General features: G+C 41.2%; 1 protein-coding gene across 3 annotated transcripts in view; it reads right to left on the bottom strand.

Moving 5' to 3' along the window:
- Positions 1 to 23,136, bottom strand: part of WDR33 (WD repeat domain 33) — a 104,177-nt gene that overhangs the window by 2,816 nt on the left and 78,225 nt on the right. Inside the window, exons 8-20 of one of the 3 annotated variants that reach the window (XM_084639483.1) lie at positions 17,717 to 17,843; positions 17,077 to 17,231; positions 16,868 to 16,946; positions 16,174 to 16,284; positions 15,281 to 15,375; positions 14,349 to 14,435; positions 13,904 to 14,043; positions 13,511 to 13,663; positions 11,789 to 12,847; positions 8,886 to 8,988; positions 8,178 to 8,628; positions 4,094 to 4,260; positions 3,885 to 3,977 (exon numbers count right to left, since the gene is read on the bottom strand). In XM_084639483.1, coding sequence (XP_084495609.1) covers positions 3,885 to 3,977; positions 4,094 to 4,260; positions 8,178 to 8,628; positions 8,886 to 8,988; positions 11,789 to 12,847; positions 13,511 to 13,663; positions 13,904 to 14,043; positions 14,349 to 14,435; positions 15,281 to 15,375; positions 16,174 to 16,284; positions 16,868 to 16,946; positions 17,077 to 17,231; positions 17,717 to 17,843 — 2,820 coding nt within the window. Of the gene's footprint in view, positions 1 to 3,884; positions 3,978 to 4,093; positions 4,261 to 5,774; positions 8,084 to 8,177; positions 8,629 to 8,885; positions 8,989 to 11,788; positions 12,848 to 13,510; positions 13,664 to 13,903; positions 14,044 to 14,348; positions 14,436 to 15,280; positions 15,376 to 16,173; positions 16,285 to 16,867; positions 16,947 to 17,076; positions 17,232 to 17,716; positions 17,844 to 23,136 lie in introns of those variants that run through there. The other 2 variants (XM_084639484.1, XM_084639485.1) reach the window with 2 other exon arrangements.

Below are 23,136 nucleotides of genomic sequence, written 5' to 3'. Positions count from 1 at the left end.
TTCAGAGTATCTGCTCTTTAAGGTGCACATATATACCTCTGTTCAATATTTCTAAAGATACCCCAAGAAAAAAAAATATAATTAACAGACAAATAACTGCATCTTTATAGATGAATGAATGTATGAGCAGAAGGAAAGATAAACGTGTGCTGTCATAGAACACCAGATTAGTTGCAATTTCATATTTGTGGCAGAAAGACCAGGTGGTAGGAAACATGTGATGTGAAGTGAGCACATAAACTGAATTTAAACAAATGAGGGAATCAGGTTGAAAAGGAAGATTCTAAGGGCATATCTTCGCTCCCAACGTTAAAGCACTGCTGTACAGTTGTGGCACAGTGCTAGGAGAAAGCGCTCCCAGCGCTTTAAAAAAACCCACCTTCACGAGGGAGTTAAGTACCCGTGCTGGGAGCACGGCTCCCAGCGCTGGTGCATTGTCTACACTGGCACCTTACAGCGCTGAAACTTGCAGCGCTGTAAAGTGCCAGTGTAGATAAGGCCTAAGGCAGAAGGGGCAGTGGACAGGCTTAAAAATATTCCTTTCAAAAGAAAACATCCTCAAATTTTAAAGAGGCAAAAATCAAGCACTGCTCAAGTCAGGACAGAATGCTCCAGAATGCCATTCTGGCACTTTTTTAGGGAGCTGGAATGATGTTCTGGTACTTCAGATAGTTGTAAAGTAAACCAATAATTATTCATGCTAAAAATATTGGAAAATGACCGCTAAAGCATGTGATGTTGTGGCTTGTCAAAATCATGTGTTCTGGCACTTCTTTTTTTAGGATTTGAGCACTGAAATCCAGGTGTGCAACTTTTCCTTCACTTGAGATTTGTATCATGATTTTTCCATTAGTTTTCTATGAAGTTCCAGTTACAAGTTTCAACCTCATCATGAATCCCCATTCATATTGTTTTGTTTAATCAACACTACCACCAATTCTGAAGCCAATAAACTGTCTACCATCATTGCAGCTGATAAACATTATCCAGTGGATAGGGAAGGTACCCCCAGTGATCCAGCTTCAGAAAAAGATTATCCTAGTATTAATACATGCCCAAAACATATGATCTGTCAAAAAGACAAATGCACCAGCCATTCTATAACTGAATGAGGTCTAAAAGAATGATTGTGACAGGCAATATGGAATGGGCTCTATTGTAATGACTGGAAGATAGTTAATGTAACACCAATATTTAAGAAGGGCTCTAGAGGTGATTCTGGCAATTACAGACTGGTAAGTCTAACGTCAGTACCGGGCAAATTAGTTGAAACAATTTTATTCTTTACTGTCAGACACAAAGAAGAGCATAAATTGTTGCGCAAAAGTCAACATGGTTTCTGTAAAGGGAGATCATGTCTTACTAATCTAACAGAGTTCTTTGAGGGGGTCAACAAACATGTGGACAAGGGGGATCCAGTGGACACAGTGTACTTGGATTTCCAGAAAGTCTTTGACACCCTCACCAAAGGTTCTTATGTAAATTAAGTTGTCATGGGATAAGAGGGAAGATCCTTTCATGGATTGAGAACTGGTTAAAAGACAGGGAACAAAGGGTAGGAATAAATGGTAAATTTTCGGAATGGAGAGGGGTAACTAGTGGTGTTCCCCAAGGGTCAGTCCTAGGACCAATCCTATTCAACTTATTCATAAATGATCTGGAGAAAGGGGTAAACAGTGAGGTGGCAAAGTTTGCAGACGATACTAAACTGCTCAAAATAGTTAAGACCAAAGCAGACTGTGAAGAACTTCAAAAAGATCTCATAAAACTAAGTGATTGGGCAACAAAATGGCAAATGAAATTTAATGTGGATAAATGTAAAGTAATGCACATTGGGAAAAATAACCCCAACTATATATACAGTATGATGGGAGCTAATTTAGCTACAAGAAAAGGAGTACTTGTGGCACCTTAGAGACTAACCAATTTATTTGAGCATGAGCTTTCGTGAGCTACAGCTCACTTCATCGGATGCATACCGTGGAAACCGCAGTAGACATTATATACACACAGAGACCATGAAACAATACCCCCTCCCACCACACTGTCCTGCTGGTAATAGCTTATCTAAAGTGATCATCAAGTTGGGCCATTTCCAGCACAAATCCAGGTTTTCTCACCCTCCGCCCCCCCCCCCCCCAACTCACTCTCCTGCTGGTAATAGCCCATCCAAAGTGACCACTCTCTTCACAATGTGTATGATAATCAAGGTGGGTCATTTCCAGCACAAATCCAGGTTCTCTCACTCCCTCACCCCCCTCCAAAAACCACACACACAAACTCACTCTCCTGCTGGTAATAGCTTATCAAAAGTGACCACTCTCCCTACAATGTGCATGATAATCAAGGTGGGCCATTTCCAGCACAAATCCAGGTTTTCTCACCCCCCCACCCCCATACACACACAAACTCACTCTCCTGCTGGTAATAGCTTATCTAAAGTGATCATTAAGTTGGGCCATTTCCAGCACAAATCCAGGTTTTCTCACCCTCCGCCCCCCCCACAAACTCACTCTCCTGCTGGTAATAGCCCATGCAAAGTGACCACTCTCTTCACAATGTGTATGATAATCAAGGTGGGCCATTTCCTGCACAGATCCAGGTTCTCTCACCCCCTCACCCCCCTCCAAAAACTACACACACAAACTCATTCTGAAACCTGTCAATTTAGCTACAACTAATCAGGAGAAAGATCTTGGAGTCACCGTGGATAGTTCTGTGAAGATGTCCACGCAGTGTGCAGTGGCAGTCAAAAAAGCAAATGGGATGTTAGGAATCATTAAAAAAGGGAGAGAGAATAAGATGGAGAATATCTTATTGCCCTTATATAAATCCATGGTATGCCCACATCTTGAATACTGCGTACAGATGTGGTCCCCTCATCTCAAAAAAGACATACTGGCATTAGAAAAGGTTCAGAAAAGGGCAACTAAAATGATTAGGGGTTTGGAACGGGTCCCATATGAGGAAAGATTAAAGAGGCTAGGACTTTTCAGCTTGGAAAAGAGGAGACTAAGAGGGGGGATATGATAGAGGTATATAAAATCATGAGTGGTATGAAGAAAGTGAATAAGGAAAAGTTATTTACTTGTTCCCATAATGTAAGAACTAGGGGCCACCAAATGAAATTAATGGGTAGCAGGTTTAAAACAAATAAAAGGAAGTTCTTCTTCACTCAGCGCACAGTCAACCTGTGGAACTCCTTGCCTGAGGAGGTTGTGAAGGCTAGGACTATCATAGGGTTTAAAAGAGAACTGGATAAATTCATGGGGATTAAAAGTCCATTAATGGGTATTAGCCAGGAAGGGTAAGGAATGGTGTCCCTAGCCTCTGTTTGTCAGAGGGTGGAGATGGATGGCAGGGGAGAGATCACTTGATCATTACCTGTTAGGTTCACTCCCTCTGGGGCACCTGGCATTGGCCACTGTCGGTAGACAGGATACGGGGCTGGATGGACCTTTGGTCTGACCCAGTATGGCCATTATGATGTTCTTATGTACTTCAAACTAAACTCAGAACTCAAGGGACAGAGGGAGGCCAAGTTCAGTCTTTGATGGGACAGCTGCATATAGAGTCCATTACATGTTGAATAACTTTGGAAAACAGAAAAAGTAGCATCGTGTTGCTAATGGGGAAGGACTGAAGGAGAATGATCAGCAGAATGAGAGATGATAGAACTGCTCTGTAAATTCCTGCTTTAAGTAACAGCTACATAAGAGTAGTTACCAGCCATTTTCTAAAGACAGTGTCTAAAGATTTCCATCACTGGAAATGATGATTGGATATTTTTCCAGTTCGAACAAATTAATTAAAGATAGTTCTACAGCCTGTGTTATACAGGAGGTCAGACTAGACAATCACAATGGTAATACCCCAGTTTTCACCTGGTTCTCTGTTTCCATCCCAGGATTCTGGTTTCCGCCCTCCTTCAAAGCGGGGAAACTCATCTGGAGTGGGAAGTAGACCCTTTCGGCCTCCTGCAAAGTAAGAAACATAGGACATGAGACACTGTACTCATTAACTATATGAACAACTTCTGCGCTATCATCACTGACTTTCACATGGGTTTCAGTTTGGAAGAATGTTCACTTACCTCTTGGAGTACCTCGACCTCGCCCCCGACCACCATGATCTCTTCCTCTTGAGTTCTCATCTGACGAGTTAAAATTATCTTCTGGCCCAAAGTCTTCCGGACCAGGAAAACTATCCCTTCCCCTGGGTCCCCGCCCCTCATGTCTTGAGGGTGCTCCTCTTCTAAAGCTGCAAGAAAGAACACGGTACAAACGTGGTTTTTATGCAGAATTTAATCACGAATGAACTAAAGGGTCATTTTCAATTTAATAATTAAACTTGTGTCTGAAATGTTTACCTACTATTGTTACAACACCTATAATTATTAACACTGGAAGAGATTAGTTGGGAAAAAAAACTTGTTTACTTTGTGCTTATTCATTTTCATCGTTTCCCCTCTTCAATTTCCTCCTGTTGTTTGTTCAGACTTTCACATAGGAACAAGGGAGAGAAAAACACTGGACTAGACTTCAGGTAGACATTGTCCATTTAATGAAAAATGAAAGGTTAGGGAGGGATGGTGGGTGTGGGTAAGGAGCGTTTCAAGTTCAGGCCCCCCCCCCCTTTTTTTTCCTAACTGGGATAAGTGAAATTCCTAAAAATGTGATGTGCTGGCACTTGTATTTTTTTAAAAAGCCATTTCCTTAGTAATGAAACCACAAGTAAAAATACAAGTAACAAGAGAGAGTCATTCCATGGCTAGACAGAAGAATTTTAATTCCTGAATTTTACTCAATTTGGTTTCTTCGGCTGGCATAAAATTATCTTAAATTTATACAGCACCTTTTATCCCAAAGGGTCTCTGTAAGATTTACAAATTTAGCAACTGATTCTGGAGTGCAGCCATCTCTGTGGTGATGGCAACTGTTTAACAGTGCATAGCAATATACTGCAACATGAAGAACAGTTTATTCAGTTGAAATACTGGGGGATTTAGCCTGGCAGAATATAGTTATCCAAAATCATTTTGGTCAGGGCAGTGAAGTAACACTTCCTTGTAAGACGTACCAGGGGATCTTTAATGACCTGATGTGATCAGGACTTTGGTTTACATCTTATCTTAAAGAAGCACAATCACCATGCTGAGATATTAATTCAGAATTTCTTCAGAGAGAAGAGTGTCTCCTACTGCACCACTTCTTGTGGAATCTAGAGAGTCTTATCTAGACACTAGATAATTTTGCAAAAACAACGAGGAGTCCTTGTGGCACCTTAGAGACTAACAAATTTATTTGAGCATAAGTTTTCGTGGGCTACAGCTCACTTCATCAGACGCATGGAGCGGAAATTTTGGTATTTACAACTCCTGGAATGTATGTAAAACACTGTGTCCTTGCACAAAGGTGTTTGTAATGTTTCGCACGTCTAAGTCCAATTCCAACAGAGTGCACCAGCTCAGTTTGTTGTAACTGTTTCAGTGCACACCAGCTCAGAATAGCTTCTGTACCAGCATAAATGAAAAGTTTAGGTGGTGCAGCTACTCTAGGTTCAATTAGTGCTCACACTGCAGTTCCACAATACTCCTGGCCACCCTACTGTGACTGCTCTGACAACTCAGAGCATTGTCTCTGTCCACTGGTTCACACCCTTCCACCCCATCCCAATTCCATACCAGCCAAACTGCAGCAGAGGTGGTACTCAGACTGTCTTGGCTTTGTGCAACATCCCCTTCCCCCATCTCATTAAAGACACAGTGCATCCTATTACAAGCAAAGCTTTAAATACTTTTATTTAGGATTTTAACAACAGTAACCTTATAATTACAAATTTAAATATTTGTAACAGTAGTCATAACACAATACAATATTTTTGAACTTGGTGATACATTTTTTTTAAATTAACACAATAGATCTCCACCTGCTGGAAAAGACAAACACAATACAGAGATGAGGAAGCTGTGCCTGGATAGGTACAGCAGTGGTTGAAGGGAGTGCTGCGCATGGACAATGAACTATTTTACAGTAATTTAGATTATTAGGGCAGACAAACTGAACAGTTTCAGGAACAAATGGTTCCATAACATTTAGCAATACTATTTAACCTTGGAACAGCACAGTTCTCTAATGTAGACCAATCCTAAGTGTTCTTTAGAGGGTCTCCCATTTAAATACTGACTAGGTTGTCTGAAGCTGTTTAGCTTGTGAGTTCTTGTGATCACAAGACAAGGTCCTATGACAGCCAGGATCAATGCCTTACTTCCTGTTTTTCAAGCAATTTAATGGCCAAAGAATTCAGTTTGGAGTTCTATCATCACTATGCTGGACACAGTCATAGCCCTTAATTTGGGCTCAAACACCCTTTTTCAAATCACAGTCACATATGAAACCCTGACTGGTGTAAGGCTCAGTTTCTGTTTGACAAGTCTCAAATCTTCTTTCATGAGACACAGGAACTTAATTTACAGAACTACACACTGTGCAAAATAACAGGAAAAAAATAGGCAAGTCTCTGCAGCAGAAGCATCATGTTGATGTGCACAAGTGGAGTAGGAACAGGACACGGATGAAAGGACAGAAAATCAGAGAGAGAAAGAAAGAGAGAAACACATACATACCACTCATACATAATCAAACCAATTATGGTGTTTAAACTCAAAACTAAGTGGAATGAGTGGTTTGGAATTCTTGGGATCACCCCATAAAATCTCCAGTATTTAATGTCTATTTCATCCCTTCACTTGCTCAAATAATTTAAGTTTGCTAATCATAATACTTCTTACAGTTCTATGATGATTGTCTCTAACCAATCTACCTGTAAAACTGCTCTCCTATTTTGATCCCTGGTACTGTGACAATAGAACCTTTCCCACTTCAAAGGTCAAACTTACAGGTCTGCAGTTTCCTGGACTCTTCTCTTGAGGCCTTTTTAAAATCAGAATGACACATTAGCTTCTTCCCAGTTCCCCGACCTTACTTCCAACAAAGGGTTAAAAAACCTCAGCTACAACTATAGTTTAATTTAGTCTGCTGTCTCTTTCAGAATTCTGTGATTTAGACCATTCAGCTCTGGAGTTCTCTGTTTTTAGTTACTCTAATTTATCTTTAAAGGTGTTCAGAGGTTACCTTTGTTTAATTATTGTTCATTTCTTTTCATACTCCTCACACAATAGGAAGGTACATCTTACAAGTTAGGTAGCAAGTAGCTAAAGGGAGAGATGTATAGATGTAAAGTAAAAGGAATCTAAGAAAATTATTTAAAAAGCCAACTAAAAGAGAGAATTGTACATTATGTGAAGAAAATAATAAGTTTTTACAAATATATATATGTGTATATATACATACGCAGTAGGTTAATGAGAGGTTTAAATCCTGGAAGCCAAATTCTGCTCTCAATTACACTAATGTAAATGTGGAGTAACTTCAATGTCAGTGAACTTCACAGACGTTTAAGGAGTTACTCCATATTTAGTGATTAACTAGAAGCAAAACTTTTCCCTTTGAGGTTTACTCAGGGCAACTTGGTGAGTGATGAGATGACTATTGCTAGGAAACTGGATTATTTCTGTTTGTGTTTTTCAACTGGTAGTGACAAAGAAATATGTCAGAAAGCGAAATAAGACTTCTAAGAGCAAAAACATGAGAAAATAGTCTTGATAGTCCAACAGAGGGCGTATCCATGCCCCTTGTACTTGATAGTAGGCTCACTGTTCCTGCTCCCTAACTGTATATTACATCTCACTCAGATATACTCTGTACTCATGCTGTAGTTTGTGATTGGAGGCAAAGTATCAGTCTCCGTATCTAGTGTTCAAAAGTTTGTCGCTTTAATATGGAAATCTCTGACTTTCCAGTTTCCTGTTCACTCTTGTCAATATGATCTCAAATCTTCGGCCTGCATCACCCGATCTTCTCTACAGATTTCCTCCCTTCTCTTTACTTACTGTATACAGGCACTGAAGCTGTTGTGTGCAATGACCTTTTTCAAGTTCTCTTCTATTACTGAATGATTTTATGGACTCTATACTCAGGTACATTAGAGTTTTCATTTCCTTATTGGTTTCCAGTTTATAAATCTGAAATAGATAGACTCCTTATGAAAAGGAAACCAGGCAGGAAGATCCCCTCCAGTTACCTTTACCCAAAAGCACCGAATGAACTTGTTCTTACCTTTCATCCCGTCTTCCCCGGAATCTTGCATCCTCAGGTTCTCGTGGATATCTCTCATCAGAGGGTCTCCGTCCTTCCCAAGGCCCAGGAGGGCCACGATTTGGACCCCCTCCCTCAAAGTCCCTGTGATCAGGGGGAAAGGGGGGCCCTGGGCCACCTCGTCTCCATTTCTCATCTTGTAGCAGTGGGCCACCTCGCCCCTCAAATTCACGCAACCGGTGGCCAAATCGCTTGTCTGGATGAAAATCATCTGGTCGATCAAAATCATCATGAAAATCTGGGTGAGGTCCTCGTCTATCAGGCAGGCCCCTGTTGTCCCTACCATCACCCCACTCCTGGCCACCTCGGAATGGCCCTCTCTCAGGACCATGATCTGGACCACCACTGTTTTGGTCATGCCTTCTTTCTGAGAGAGGGCCCATGTGATGGTTTGGTGGGCCACGGTTGTCACCTGAAGTGAAAGACACAGCAGATTTCTGTAATGTTTTCTAAAAACAGTCCAGGGAACTTTCTGGTTTTTACAATTCTATGAAAACATACATTGAAACACTAAGTAATTTGTTGGGAGGTTTTCCACCATATTCTTGCCAGTCCTGAGCATAACCCCCATGTGTATCTATCCCACATGCTGTGTTAGGGCCTCATACATCTAGAGGCACCTCACTAGATGTCACTCTCTTTGGAGGGTTACTTAAGATGTTTAGTTACCTTTATTAGGACCAGGTCCTTGGTTGTGAGGGGCGAGACGGCCTTGTCCTCCCTGCTGCCCCAGTCCTGGTATCAATGGTGGGGGACCTGGGTTCTGTCCTTCCTGTAAAACACAAGAGGCCATGTGGTTTCCATGTATCATACACAATATTAACTCTCAAAATTACAGCAAGAAGGCAGTAACAAATTTGATAAATGTTACATACACAGTGGACATCTTCATATATCTCCAAATGCTAAATACAGAAACATTCATAGATCTTGTAACCATTTGATTCTAATATCCAATATCTTCAAGTAATCAAATGGAGCTACTTGTAAAGTAAAGTGTGCTACTCAATGTGAATACCGGAGGGCGGGGGGGAGGGGGGAGGGATAATGAGTTGGGATACCAACTCAAAGAGGCACCAGACCCCGCCAGAACAGATACAAAACCTATAGATATATTTCTGCTGCTACAGTGATCAATACCCTCCACAACACACCTTTCGAGATCCCTGGGTCCTACACATGCCTATCACAACATGTGATATACCTCATCCAGTACATCAAATGCCTAACACCAAATATGTGGATGAAACCAGACAATCACTATGCTCTCGAATAAACTTACACAGAAAAATGATAAAAGACAAAAACACCAGACAAACACTACCAGAGGGTGAACACTTTTCACAAAGCGATCACCTCATAACTGATGCCTCAGTCTTCATAATTAAAGAAAATCCACACAATACCTTCAAAAGACGAGCCTAGGGACTTAAATTCATAACTCTGCTAGACACTGAAAATCATGCACTGAACAGATACACAGGTTTTATGGCTCATTAAAACAATCTGTAACTGACTAACCCTCCTTTGTCCTATGACTGCAAAGGTATTAATTGCCCACTTTATGTTAACTGGTCCTCTGAAATGTGTTAAGCTTAATTTATCTCACCTCATATTGAGCTGTGATACTCTGGTTACCTTTTCCAGACCTGAAAAAGAGCTCTGGGAAGCTTGAAAGATTCTCTTCCACTCACAGAAGTTGGTTCAATAAAAGCTACTACCTCACCCACACTGTGTCTCTCATATCCTGGGACCAACACGGCTACATCAACAACGCAAACAATGTCTAACATTAACATTTCTGAACTTCTCAGTGCTTAACTATGTAATGTTAACTGTTTTTGGTATTTATTCATACTGAAACACACATGCACACATGACTCCGCTTATTAGCAACCCCTTGGAGGACAGCAAAAGATTGCCATTATTAGACAGTTGCTAATAAGCGAAAGTCAGGTTTGTGAGGTTGCATCCAGAGATGGAAGTGCTGGGACATGCTGATACTGGGCCCCAGGATATTCTACGGGCAGGGCTGCAGTGGGGAGGGGGCTTCTGCCCAGACACTGGAGCTTTCCATGGAGAGTGGGGATGCTGGGGGGTCATGGGGCTGTATAGTACCTCTTCCTATGCTCTCCAGGCTGCATCCTGGTATGACATCTGGGGCATGGGCTTGACTTGCCCCAGCACCCCTGCTCCACATGGAAAGCAGGCAGCTTTGCGGGGCTGCCAGCTAGGGAAGCTGGGACACAGCTACAGCCTGCAACCCCCCATGCCCAAATATATATGACACAGATGTACATACACTTTTTTTTTTTTTTTTTTTTAATTAACACAAATATATTTACACACTCTGGGTTTGATCCAGCACCCACTGAAGTTAGTGGAAAAACTCACATTAGTTTCAATGGGAATTGGATCAGGCCCTCTGCTTGCATTTTTTCTCCTGCAAACCAGCAAAGCTTCAAAGCCCTGGAGGCTCTGGCTCCTTTATTGGTTTTACCTCCACTCCCACATATACATAAAGAAGTACATGTGACCTGTCTGTGGCAATAAAAAAATCACGTCACAGACTGTGAAATCGGGTGAGAGTGGCAGCTGCTGACCAGGTGCCCAGCTCCGAAAGCAGCACCGCCGCCAGCAGCAGCACAGAAGTAAGGGTGGCAATACCATGCAGCCACTGCTCTCCTGTTTCCCAGCTTTAGACAGTGCTGCCCCCAGCAGCAGCGGAGAAGTAAGGGTGGCAATAACGCTACCCCTAATAGGCCTGTGACCGCCTTTTGGGTCAGGGCCCACAGTTTGAGAAACGCTGTGGAGAAAGCACACATTTTTCATGGGTTGATCACAGCATAAATGGCAAATTTCACAGATGTGTTACACATCTGCAAAATTTGCTATATATGATCAACCTGTGAAAAATGTGTGCTTTCTCTGCAATTTAACTAGACCTCCCCCCAACAATAATTCATAGGGGGATTCAGGAACAGGCACAGTGTTTCAGACGAGTTAATTTTTTTTAACTGAGCAGTAAATCCATGCCAGTTTAACATTTAAAAAGAAGCTGTTTACTCATATGAAGACAAATAAAAATCTACAAAAAAGGTTTGTGAAAAATACCACACTCATTTCTCAGAAATGGCTAGATGGAAGTTTACAAAACTTTTCCTCAAAAAATGCACCTGTACATCTGAGAATAAGCATCAGAAATTTGCTTAATTCAACATTTCTGAATTCTTTTCTCGGAGGCTACCTGTTTTCAAGAGTTCAGAAGTTAAGACTCTTCTGTCTTAATTAGATAACGGATTTATTTTGAGATTAAATATTTTCTTGCCAGAAATTTAATTCTACATCAGTATTAGTAATCCTTCCTTCTCTATACATTTATTATTGCTGTTTCAAGCTATGTAACTGGTTTTCATTAACTCATAGGTACTGGTGCTTCATTATTTTTCAACGGCACTTACCCTTTGGAACCCCACCTCTTGCTACTTAGGGTTCATACTGTGTAACTGTAATACTCAGCATATCATTCGTACATTCCTAACACTTTCAGCATTATGCTGCCTCAGACATACCTGACTGAATGGGACACGAGGCCCATCACCAAGCAGAGGGGTTTTCTGCTGCTGGAAAGGTAGAGGGCCTTGGGGAGGATGTGACCCCCTTGAAGGATTCTGCTGTCCCGGAGGTCCCGACGGTCCTTGCATACTTCCTTGAGGCCCAACTAAAGAGTTCTTTGGAGGCCCCTGCTGGCCTTGTGCACCTGGCGGCCCACGTAATTCCTGTGGAGGTCCTAACATTGAACCTTGAGGTGGGGGTCCCTGTAGGCCCCTCATCTCCTGGGGACCATGTCCGAGTAAACCACCCTGCATGTGAGGTCCTCTCATTTCTTGCGGATGACCCATCAGCATCCCTTGTGGAGCAGGTCCCTGATTATCACGGGGCCCTGGTGGACCCTGCATCCCTCTTGGATTAAGTCCCATCAAAGGCCCTTGAGATATAGGGCCCTGCATCCCTTGAGATCCTGGGCCTCCTTGCATTCCATGAGGAAGAGGCGGCCCTTGCATTCCTCTTGGACCAGGTGGCCCCTGCATTCCTTGACCACCAGGGGGACCTTGAGGACCTAAGTGACCTTGCGGCCCTAAATGAGTCTGAGACCCAGGTGGACCTTGTGGTCCTAAGTGACCCTGTGGGCCAGAATTACCCGGTGGACCTGGTGGCCCTTGAGGCCCCATGGGCCCATGAGGTCCAGGATGTCTCTGCATTCCTTGATGCCCATGTAGATCCTGAGGCCTTGGTAGTCCTTGTGGAGGTCCCTGGGGACCCGCAGGTCCTTGTGGTCCCATGAAGCCTTGTGGACCTCCAGATCCTTGATGTAATGGAGGACCTTGGGGTCCCATTTGTCCCTGGGGTCCTCCAGGTCTGAACTGTCCCTGTGGACCAGGGGGTCCCATTTGAGGCATATTCATTGGCATCTGCTGAGGTGGAATGGGCTGCTGAAATCCTTGAGGCATCTGCGACATTGGGCCTTGTCCTGGGAAAGGCTGGGGTCCATGCAGAGGGCCTCCTGGAGGTGGTGCCTGCTGCTGGACTTGCTCAGCTTGCTTTTGTGCAAGTCTCTCAATCTTCAGTTGCTGTCGGAAAACAAATACACATGTAAACAGGCTGCACATGCATGTATGTAGAACTACTGGAAAGCAGACAATCATTTCACTCTTGGGAACAAGGGAACTCTGAAAAAAGCTTTAACACATTTAACCTGACTGATATATAGAGATCCAGTTAAAAAGAATAGGAGTACATGTGGCACCTTAGAGACTAACCAATTTATCTGAGCATGAGCTTTCGTGAGCTACAGCAGCTCACGAAAGCTCATGCTCAAATAAATTGGTTAGTCTCTAAGGTGCCACAAGTACTCCTTTTCTTTTTGCGAATACAGACTAACACGGCTGTTACTCTGAAACCAGTTAAAAAGAATGAGAACTCAACAGGATAAAGTTAACTGAAATGCTGCCAACTCATCATCAGTGTCACAATAAGCCAACCTCATAGTTTGGTGGTCAGGTTCAGTATTTACTTGACCTTATTTAATTTTCAATTTATTCCAGCAATGCTTTTAAGTATACTCACCACTGCTACTTTAACAATTTTTAATGAAGTGCACCATATATTTCACCTAACTTCTGCTTTATTCTCTACAGTGATTAATTCTGCTTTTCACCACTTCCTCTTTTTGTCTTTTACCCAAGCACACTCACTTGGTTGGTACTTGCTACAATTTCACTTTCCTTACATACCTCCAAGAGCTGAGGGTTGGTGTACTGAAGTGCTGCCATTTCCTGCTCGATCTCGGCTTGTGTTTTCTTTTTCTCCTCCAGTTTAATATCCTCCTTTCTGTCATTCATCAGCTCAGGTGGAGCAGGGATAGGGACCTTATTCTGCATCCAAGCCTATAAGGGAAGTGAAGATATAAAATCAAAATACCTACTATCTTAGATAGTAACCTGGGATTGGAGGGATTCAGTCAAATATTTTATTCTCAAGTGTTCATGAACTGGACTGGTGTATTATTCTACACTGGATACTGATCTATAGAAGTTAGAATTTGGAGTGTTGTATCAGGTACAGGCTATTGATTGTTGGGCTAAAATCAATTTAGTCTGATGTATCATTGTGTATCATGTTCTTACCTGTTGAAATTGTGCTGGGATTGGTTTCGCATAGGGCACTTTTTTCTGTGGCACTTTCTTTTGGTCCTTTTGCATCACCTCCTCCATTCCCCAGTCCAGCCCTGGGATTGTCATCTCAATTTCATTTGACTCATCTTTCCCTTGAACGCGAGGAGAAACAGCACAGTCAGCATATAAAGGAGGATGAAGAAATCTTGTTAGTTTTCTGAGTCTCTACTTAAACCAGGGGACCAGGAAACCCTGTTCATTTCCCTCTTAACATTGAAAACATGCTAGTACACAGAATGTCAGAGAAGTTCAGTGTGAAAGAAATACATAGCTGTTTAGTGCATTTCACTTTCTCTCCCCTCAGGCCCCCATGACAGATGAGAAGTATGAAAAATAGCCAACCAGTAGCTGAATAGCTTACGAAAATGAGCCTGCATGCATCATTTCTCCCTCTTACCCATCTGCTCTTGTTCCATGGCTAGTTTCAGTTGCTCAGGTATTCCCATCCCAGGAATCACTGCAAGGCTGTTGGGTTCAAGGTCATCTAGAGGTGGAAAACAAACAGACTGATTTCAGCAAGGATTTTAGATCAGTAATGTCTTTCCTGGAAGTTTGATTCCTACATATTTCACAGATGCTGGGGCACACTTTATCTCACTCATGAACTGCAAGATATTAAAATATGACCTAGAAATTCAGAGATGGAAAACCACCCAAAAGACTACAACAAACATCCGTTCAGCAAAGCTGCATCTGTGAAAGAGACTGGGGAAAGAAACATGTTTTCAAATACAATTCCCTGTTGTACTTTAATAAATATAGATAAAAGGAAAAATTCATGGGAAATTTTGATCTAAAAAAATTCTGGGACACAGTGTAATCAATTATCTGAATGAAAAAGACAAACCCATGGGACAGGAGGGGAGATGGGAACCCTGAAAGACTTGACATTGCCAAGAAAAAGCCTTAAAAGAGGGAAAAGACTTAAGGTAAAGGCATTTTGAGTCCAGTTCAATAATTTAAAAGGTTTTCCTGTGCTCTGTAGCTCAGGATTGTGGGAGATCTTGAAGTCACATGCTGAAGTTTTCAGGAGGCAGAACAAACTGGGGAGTTTCCCAGAGGGGGAGCCAAACCTCCTTCCTGTGATTGACAGAGCTGGTCTTACCTCTTGGAGCTGCAGAACAAAAAAACCTCATTGTTGGAATGGGGACCTAGATATAATGAAGAATGAGAGAGCATCCCACTAAAAAAATCCTCATCTACCCAGTCACCAATGCTATTATATTTCATCATGTCACCCAGAAACTGGATTAGAGCTGTAGCTAAGGGCTCTGGGCTTGCTCCTAACACCAACCCTCCATTCTTCTGAATTCATGGCAATAGCCTTACCATATTCCACGCCATCCTCTGACATTCCTGGCAGCAGGTTCAGGTTGTAACGATCTCTCATTTTATCTCCAGGCCGATTTCGAGTCCAGAATTTGCTGTCAAAATAAAATCAGAGTGTGATATTAACTTGCTGAAAGTGTTGGGAGATTCATTATTTTTAGTTGCCATATTCTCTCTTCCTACTTTTGCATTTTATCACAATATCTTGATTTAGATTTCCAAGGCCTTATTCATCAGGCTCCTATTTGGACCTAAACATCAGGTATGATTAATTCTCACATTCCAATATGTTCAAAAACACTTAACAGATAGTGGCTGTGAGAACTTAAGAACTCTCTGTATTGACAGACTGGACACAAGACTGCCCATTCCTCTTCAATAGCCCTTGCTATTCTTAGCAGGTACTGATGGGCTATCGTTCTTGTGACATGCCCTTCTGTGCAGATTCACTCCGCTTATAAAATATAACTGTTGCACCATTTCCAGTGTTTCCATCCTAGAAGGTGAGCACCCCTGTGGGGTGGAGGGTGACATCTGATTAGCACAAGACAAGTGGATGGGGCAAGTGTTGAGGAAGCCTTAAGAAGAAATATTTTCTGTCAAAGACAACAGAAAAACCTCTCAAAAGTTCCATATGATATTTTTGTGACCATGGAGATCTGGTAGGACCTCAAATTTTAAAGTTTGCTCCAAGAGGAATGAGAGGCTAGACTTTAATTCCACCCTATGCTGTAAAAAATCAGTGCTTTTCCAAACAGAACACCTTAGTTTCTCTGCATCTTTGCTTTCTTAGCTGGTTCAATAGAAAGAACAACCCCAATCTATCTCAGACTTTTCCCCAGTTTTTAAACTATGTGTGCCCCTGAAATCTTTGTTTAAATACTTGAAAATACCTAGTATGATCATTTGAGCCGGAGCAGAGAATGTGTCCAAGAGGATGCCAAGCCAGACTCCAGATCATTCCCTCATGGGCCATTTCCATTCCGCCAACCTCTTTCTCCACCCTGAAACATCACACGGTTATCACACAGAAGAATATCCTACTACAAACCCAGTATGAGGGTTTTTTTTAAAAAAAAAAAAAAAATTATTTTGCTACTCAGTTGCTCATGGCTTTCTATACTATGCTCATTTTAGGCCTCAGTTATTTTTCACTCATTTAGATTTGCTGTTCTGGGACACTCAGTGGAGCAATGTCCAATTCTTAAAAAAAAACAAAAAACAAAACCATAGTTACAGCATCATCAGCAGATGCTTTAGGATAGGCTCGGAATTTCATCCCTTTCATTACCACCTTCATTAGACTGAAATGGAAACTCTTCTATAAGGATTAGAATCCATACAACTAATTACATCTTCACAAACAGATTTTCATATAAATGTATCTCTGAGGAAAAATTAAAAGTAGAAATATATCCCCAAACTACCATGTTCAGGCACTCAAAGATATACACGAGGCAAGGCTGTATTATATATGCACATATAACAACAGAGATTCAAGTGGTGACAATATAAGTTATGTTTACCATAATGATATCTAACACTGCGTGAACTAAATTTCTCCATGTTGATGAAAAAGGTACTTACCCAACATGCCAGAACAACAAAGAACCATCAGACCCTCCACTGGCAAAAAGCCCTTCATGAACAGGGTGCCAGGCCACAGCTGAAATGCAAAAATTCACAATCAGGAATCGCTAGTGAATGTTAAACTGTACCTCAAAGCCTTGAAAATGTGTGCCTTTAATCCCAATTCACTCATAATGACGGTAGTATGAAATGGAGTTCATTCTGACCTGTGGCCTCTTTCTTGTGACCCCTGAAAACTTGGAGCTCTTCTTTCAGGTTTCGGATGTCAAAGAGCTTGCAGAGATGGTCACGAGATGCTGTAAGCAGCCAATTCCCATTCAGGTTCAACTTTACCTCCATCACTGTGTTTTTATGAGCATGTCTGGAAGTAGAGGTAGAACAAGACTAACTGGCTAGAAGTCAGACATCCTCAATAGAATAACTTATGTGCTTCTATACAGAGGGCCTGGGTCTAAGTTTTAAGGTTGGCCTTTTGCTCCCTGTATGTATAGGACCTAGAAGTACACACAGAGACATGTTTCTTATTATGATGATAGTAACTTCTGCTGGTTTATCAGGCATAAGTTTAACTAGGTACCAGCAGTATCTCAAGAGAACTTGGGTGACGTGAGACTTGTGAACAAGTGGAAAGACAACTTACACTAGGAAGGGATAAACAAGGTCTTCAGATCAAATTATGTCTACCCTCTAGATTTCCTGACCCGTCTAGACGGCCTGCCCCTATCGCAACTGTTACGTATGGTTGAAGAGACCTGGTCCTAGAGGGGGGCAACTGAAAACAGAATAAAATAATCAAGAGTCCAAGCAGTTTTGCCCCTTCTGACCTAACCTCAGGTCATAACTTACAGCGTGGCAAGACTCTGGCCAGTTTTTGGATCCCAAAACTTGATAGGCTGTTGGCTGTCTTTGCTTCCTGACACAACCAATCCCTTTGTTGGATGCCAGTCAACACACTTCACATCTGCCCCATGCCCTGTTGGGAATACAAAGTTGCTCATTTAGGGATTTCAGAGAAAACTAAAAATTTCATGAAATCGCTTATGTAATTTGTGAACTAAAATCCTGTCTAGCCCAAAATATATATAATGGGATGAAAAAAACATTACAGAGCATGGCGTGACCTTAAAGTCCATAATGCTATTTAATGACAGTGCTATTTTTAGTTTTCTGTATTGCATTACATTTCTTCTTACAAATCACTTGAAATAGGTTCCTTCTCAGCTTTCACGGTCTTTATTAGAAAACACAAAGCAGATTCCATCTATTTAATAACTGAAGTTTCAACTGGGCATATTTTTAGCCTTTGGTCCTAAACCATTGTGTAATGTTATGTTAAACATCTCAGAAGTGTCTGCCTTGTAGTGGTAACGCAAAGTACATGGTTACATATTACTTTGCTTTTGCAACTTTTTTAGGAATAAAGGCTCTATATGAATGTAAGCTATTAACACCCACTCCTGAAGTAGTGTTCCAGCCCCCACAGGAAATGATAATAGGCAAAAGAAATTAGACCAGACTGACTGACTAGGATTTTTTTTTTTTTAACGTGTTAATTTGGTTTGTCAAAGTCTCTTACACCAGCCCATATAACAACTCCACATTTTCCTAGCACCAAATGAAGATAGGAAAAAAGAAAAACATATGCCATCACTTCCCTATCATTAGATTGGCTGACCTTGCTCATTTAGATAATCTGTATTGCTTAGGAAATATATTAACTCTTAAATCAGACAAGAAAATGTTCTCAACTGTTATTCACAGCAATATGGTGAGGTGTCTGGGTTGGAATATAGGAATTTGGAGGAAAAAATAAAAAGGAAAGAATTATACTTTCTACAATATCTCTCTCTGCCAGCCCACTTAGTGGACATGCCAACAGTAATGTTCAGTACCAGAAGAGAGAGCATCTGGGTAGTTAGGGGAAAAGTGAGCATGTGCTTTCTGAAGGCAGATAGCAACTTACTTTCTAAGCTTTACAATTATTCTAAGATATGTAAACCATTCTCACATCAGATGTATGAACTTTCTGATTTTTGTGGAACTGGACAGAATGAGCAGAGAAAATTTTCTTGACTCAAGAGGAATGGAGAAAGCACCCTGGGGAGGAAATCGGGAACAGCTTTAATCACTATCTTGTCCAGACAAGGAACACTGCAGGAAAGAGCCTGACCCTCCCCCCTCACTCTCCCAGCAGACTGAATTGACCTTACAATTTATAGGGCCACAAGCAAGAGCACTGTCCTCAAGCTGCCAGAGCTGAGAATCTGGTCACAAGTTGCCCCTACTACCAGAGGGGAGTCTTGTGGTGATGGTTTCCTCCCCACCGGATTCTGCTGGGAGAGGCAAATGAGGCAACATCTCTTTGAATATTTTATGTCTAGATCTTAGGTCCCAGGTGAACTGCATTCTAAACAAGGGTTTAACTGGAACAGTCCACTCTGTCAGAACCCAGAAGGCCCATACTATATTGTAGCCAAAAGGGGCCATGCCACCCAGAGATGTGTGCCCTGGGTAATTGAGGCAACTCAGGGTGACCCTTGGTGGATAGTCTCATTCTTTAACCATCAGAATAAAAGAGGACTTCAGCTCCAGAGGCAAGGATAGGCTGGACACAGAGGACTTGGACCGAGGTAATGACTGCTGAATAGTTAATGCTGGGGAGATCATGTATTGTATGAAAACATGCTCACAGCAATGAGTTCAAATACACCATCACAGAACGCAGAAAATGCAGAAACATGCAGGCCAGCTCCAAATTTGCTTAGAGTTGGGTTGGCCTCTCTTGTTCCTAAAATAACCAGACTGAGGGGAGGTCTTCACTACCCACCGGATTGGTGAGTAGTGATCAATCTATCGGGGATCGATTTATCACGTCTCATCTAGACGCGATAAATTGATCCCTGAATGTGCTCCTTGTCGACTCTGGAACTGCGAGAGGCGGAGTTGACAGGGGAGAGGCAGCAGTCGACTCACTGCCCTCCTCATGGCCAGGTAAGTCGACCTAAGATACGCCAACTTCAGCTACGCTATTCGACCCCCACAACCAAGTGTAGACTAGGGCTGAGTGAAGTAGGAATACTAAAATGAGACAAAGGGCTATTTTCTCTTTGGTCAGTAGGGCTTGGGATCCGACTAATAAATTCACGCTTTTCTTTGAAGATTTCATATGCGTTAAGCCATTTTCAAAAAAAAATTTCCCTCAAAAGACACACAGACAAAGGCAGCTTTAGATGCAAGATCATCAGCTCAAGTTCATAGTCACAACCCCTGGAAGGTGATAACATATGGCCATACTGTGGGAAAAAGCTTGGATAATACCACAAATAAGTCTTTAAAAAGAGGCTATATGACAGAAGGAACAAGCCTCAATATCTTCCTTAGATGCCAATTTCTGTAATCATCTTACTAAGGTCCTGGCCATATAAGCCATGTACCACAGAGAACCCAAAACACTAATATGCTACTCTAATATGAGTAGCTTGTCCTGCCAATTCAACAGGCACTGGCCCTCAAGAAGAGATGGTTTTGGAGTATCACAGGAAAGTCAGAATCTTAGGGATGAAGAGAACCACATCAGCCTTATCCCTTGAGAGGGCATAAAGCCACCTGTAGGATCTAAGGGATTGCAGTTTCTTGTTGGAAGCAGTCCAATCCATGCCCAACATGTCCTGGACCAGAGGAATAACTGGGAAAAACTTTTAATGGCTAGTCAAAATAGCCCCAACCTCACTACCTTCAGGAGCATAATCTTTTAGACTCTCAGTGCAGGTTACTTGCTTGGTTAGCAAAGTCAGACTTTTTAGGAAGCTGTTGGAAGGGATCCCCCCATTTGCCCTTAGCTACAACTTTCCCAGGATTGGCACCAATGAATGTGAGGAGAAAAAATAAACTCTTTGCTATGACAGCCATATATTTGCAACTAGCTAATCTTGAGAGATGAGGAGGATTTGGGGAGAGGTGGGGGGAAAGTTTTTAAAAGAAAAATGTAAAAGCTAAAAATCTAGCTTAAATCACTCAGAAGAGTAGCATGCAAACAGTAAAACAACTGATCAGGGTCACTGAGACAGACTCCTTTACAGGGAATAAGGGCATACCTTGCTGTTTTCCTCAGTCTGCTGCTAGGGAGATTTATGTCCTATTGCCTGTGCTAACAGAGGGTTGTGGAACAAAACTGTGTTTTTAATTTAAACACTGAAAGACAGTCCAGTGGTTAGGGTACTGGCCTAGGACTGGGGGAGACCTGGGTTCACGTTCCTGCTCTGCCACAGACTGCCTAGGTGATCTTGGGTAAGTCACTTATCCTCTCTGTGTCTCAGTCCCCCATCTGTAAAAAAAATGTGAAGGAAAGCACTATAATCCCCAACACCTCTGTGAGGCACAGTTTTACATTAGAGTGTGAAGCACAAAGATATTATAGGTACCTAAGATAGACAGACAGACCTTGTGAAGGATTTTAGACTTGGTTAGCCTGTTCAAATCCTTGCATGGTGAGGTTCAATGTGTTAATATATTGTGCTTTTATGGAAAAGATGGATACTTTCAGACTTTAATTGCCCCCCTTCCCCAAAAAATGTTGACACATATAATAGGGAATATTAACAAACATACCCTCCTTCAAAAAGAAAAATACATAATTAATGTGGTAGAAGTGTTATGAAATTTAATATTCATATTCTTACACAAATTTACATAATAAAAGGAGAAAATATATGCCAAAATGATCTGAAAATTGCTAAAGGGAGAATAAAAAAACTTTGTATAATCTAAACACACTTAAAATTACGAATTAGTGTGGGAACATAAAATAGTCTAAAACCTGTTTTTACAAGGGCAAAAATCTGATACAGCTTGTTCAAATTTTATATTTTTTATGTGTGAAAAATATTAAGCATTAGCCAATCCCTAAAGAAGCCTAGATGCAAAGCAGTTATTTCTATAAGAATTCTTTCTACAAGTGGAATAAAGGCCTGATCCATAACTCATAGCTGATTGAAGTAAAGGCCTTAGATGACCAGTTAAAACATTGGATTATTAAATATTCTTCCACCCACTACACTTTCAGGATTGTTTTTAAAAGGTGAAAACTGCAACAAACTATAACTAGATAGGCTTAACTGAAGTAGTGTCTGATTGGTCAAATGCAGCATGTCACCAATGTGATTATTGAAAATTTAATGATTTCTCCTACCCCCTTTTGACTTTTTTTTGCAGATATGACTTATTGGACATTATACCAACATATGGCGTATTACCCATCTTTTATAACTATTTATAATGTGCCTATATATTTTGTATTACTTTATATATCTAAGTTATAAATGTGAAATATATGTATATTGCCTTCAGTTTATTACTGTGACCAATTGTTTGCTATTTCTCCCTCTCCCACACAAATTACAAACTTTAAAAAATGCATTTAAAAATGTTTTACACTTAAGGAGAGCTTTATACATATGACTTTTGCACATATTTCTATTTCTCCCCTCCCCCCCACACTTTAGTTCAATTTTTAAAAAATTATGTATATACGAGTGAATGTTTTCCTGAAGCATCTTATTTTATTGCTTATAACTAATGATCATAATCAAAATACATGCAATAGTGCATATATATTGTAAATACTGAACACTCAATTTCACAACATTTCAGTACTGTCATAACTGAAGAAATTTGTCACAAGGCAGTACAATTTATTTTCCACTTTAAAAGGAAGTTTCGGATTTTGTTTTTTCTTTAAATGGTAACTCTGCAAAAGCTCCATCTTGCAAGGTACCAAGTGTCCTCCATTCCCATTGAAATTAGTGATAGTTGAGGCCTCTCGGTCAGCACCTTGCAGCAGATATCCCCAAAAATACTAATTCCAAGAGAACTAAATCTCTTAGAAGAAAATGAACACACACAGTATGATTTCATTGCCTCACACTTAATTTATGAATAGTCTCCAGAGTGTTAGAAACACCATAATGCTGGAGGAGCTGAATTCTAAGATGATTTACTGTACCAACACCACACTTGTTAGAGGTTTTCGGGATACTATCCTTTGTAACCTGGAGATTACTCCTTAATTTATTAGCTCAGCACTGTCAAGTAAGATTATGGGTTTTGTTACCAAGAGAATGCACCTCATATCTATCAAAAACCCTCTATTCTGAACAGACATCTATTGTTTGGTAACATTGATTGATGGTATCAAATCAGTGAGGGGTGAGAATCTTTTAATTCCAGGAATTAAAAAAAGTCGTGCTCTCGCTCACTCTATTGCACCC

This window comes from Lepidochelys olivacea (assembly GCF_965140295.1).
Source record: "Lepidochelys olivacea isolate rLepOli2 genome assembly, chromosome: 9".
Taxonomy (NCBI): Eukaryota; Metazoa; Chordata; order Testudines; family Cheloniidae; genus Lepidochelys; species Lepidochelys olivacea.
This window is presented reverse-complemented; position numbering and strand designations above follow the sequence as displayed.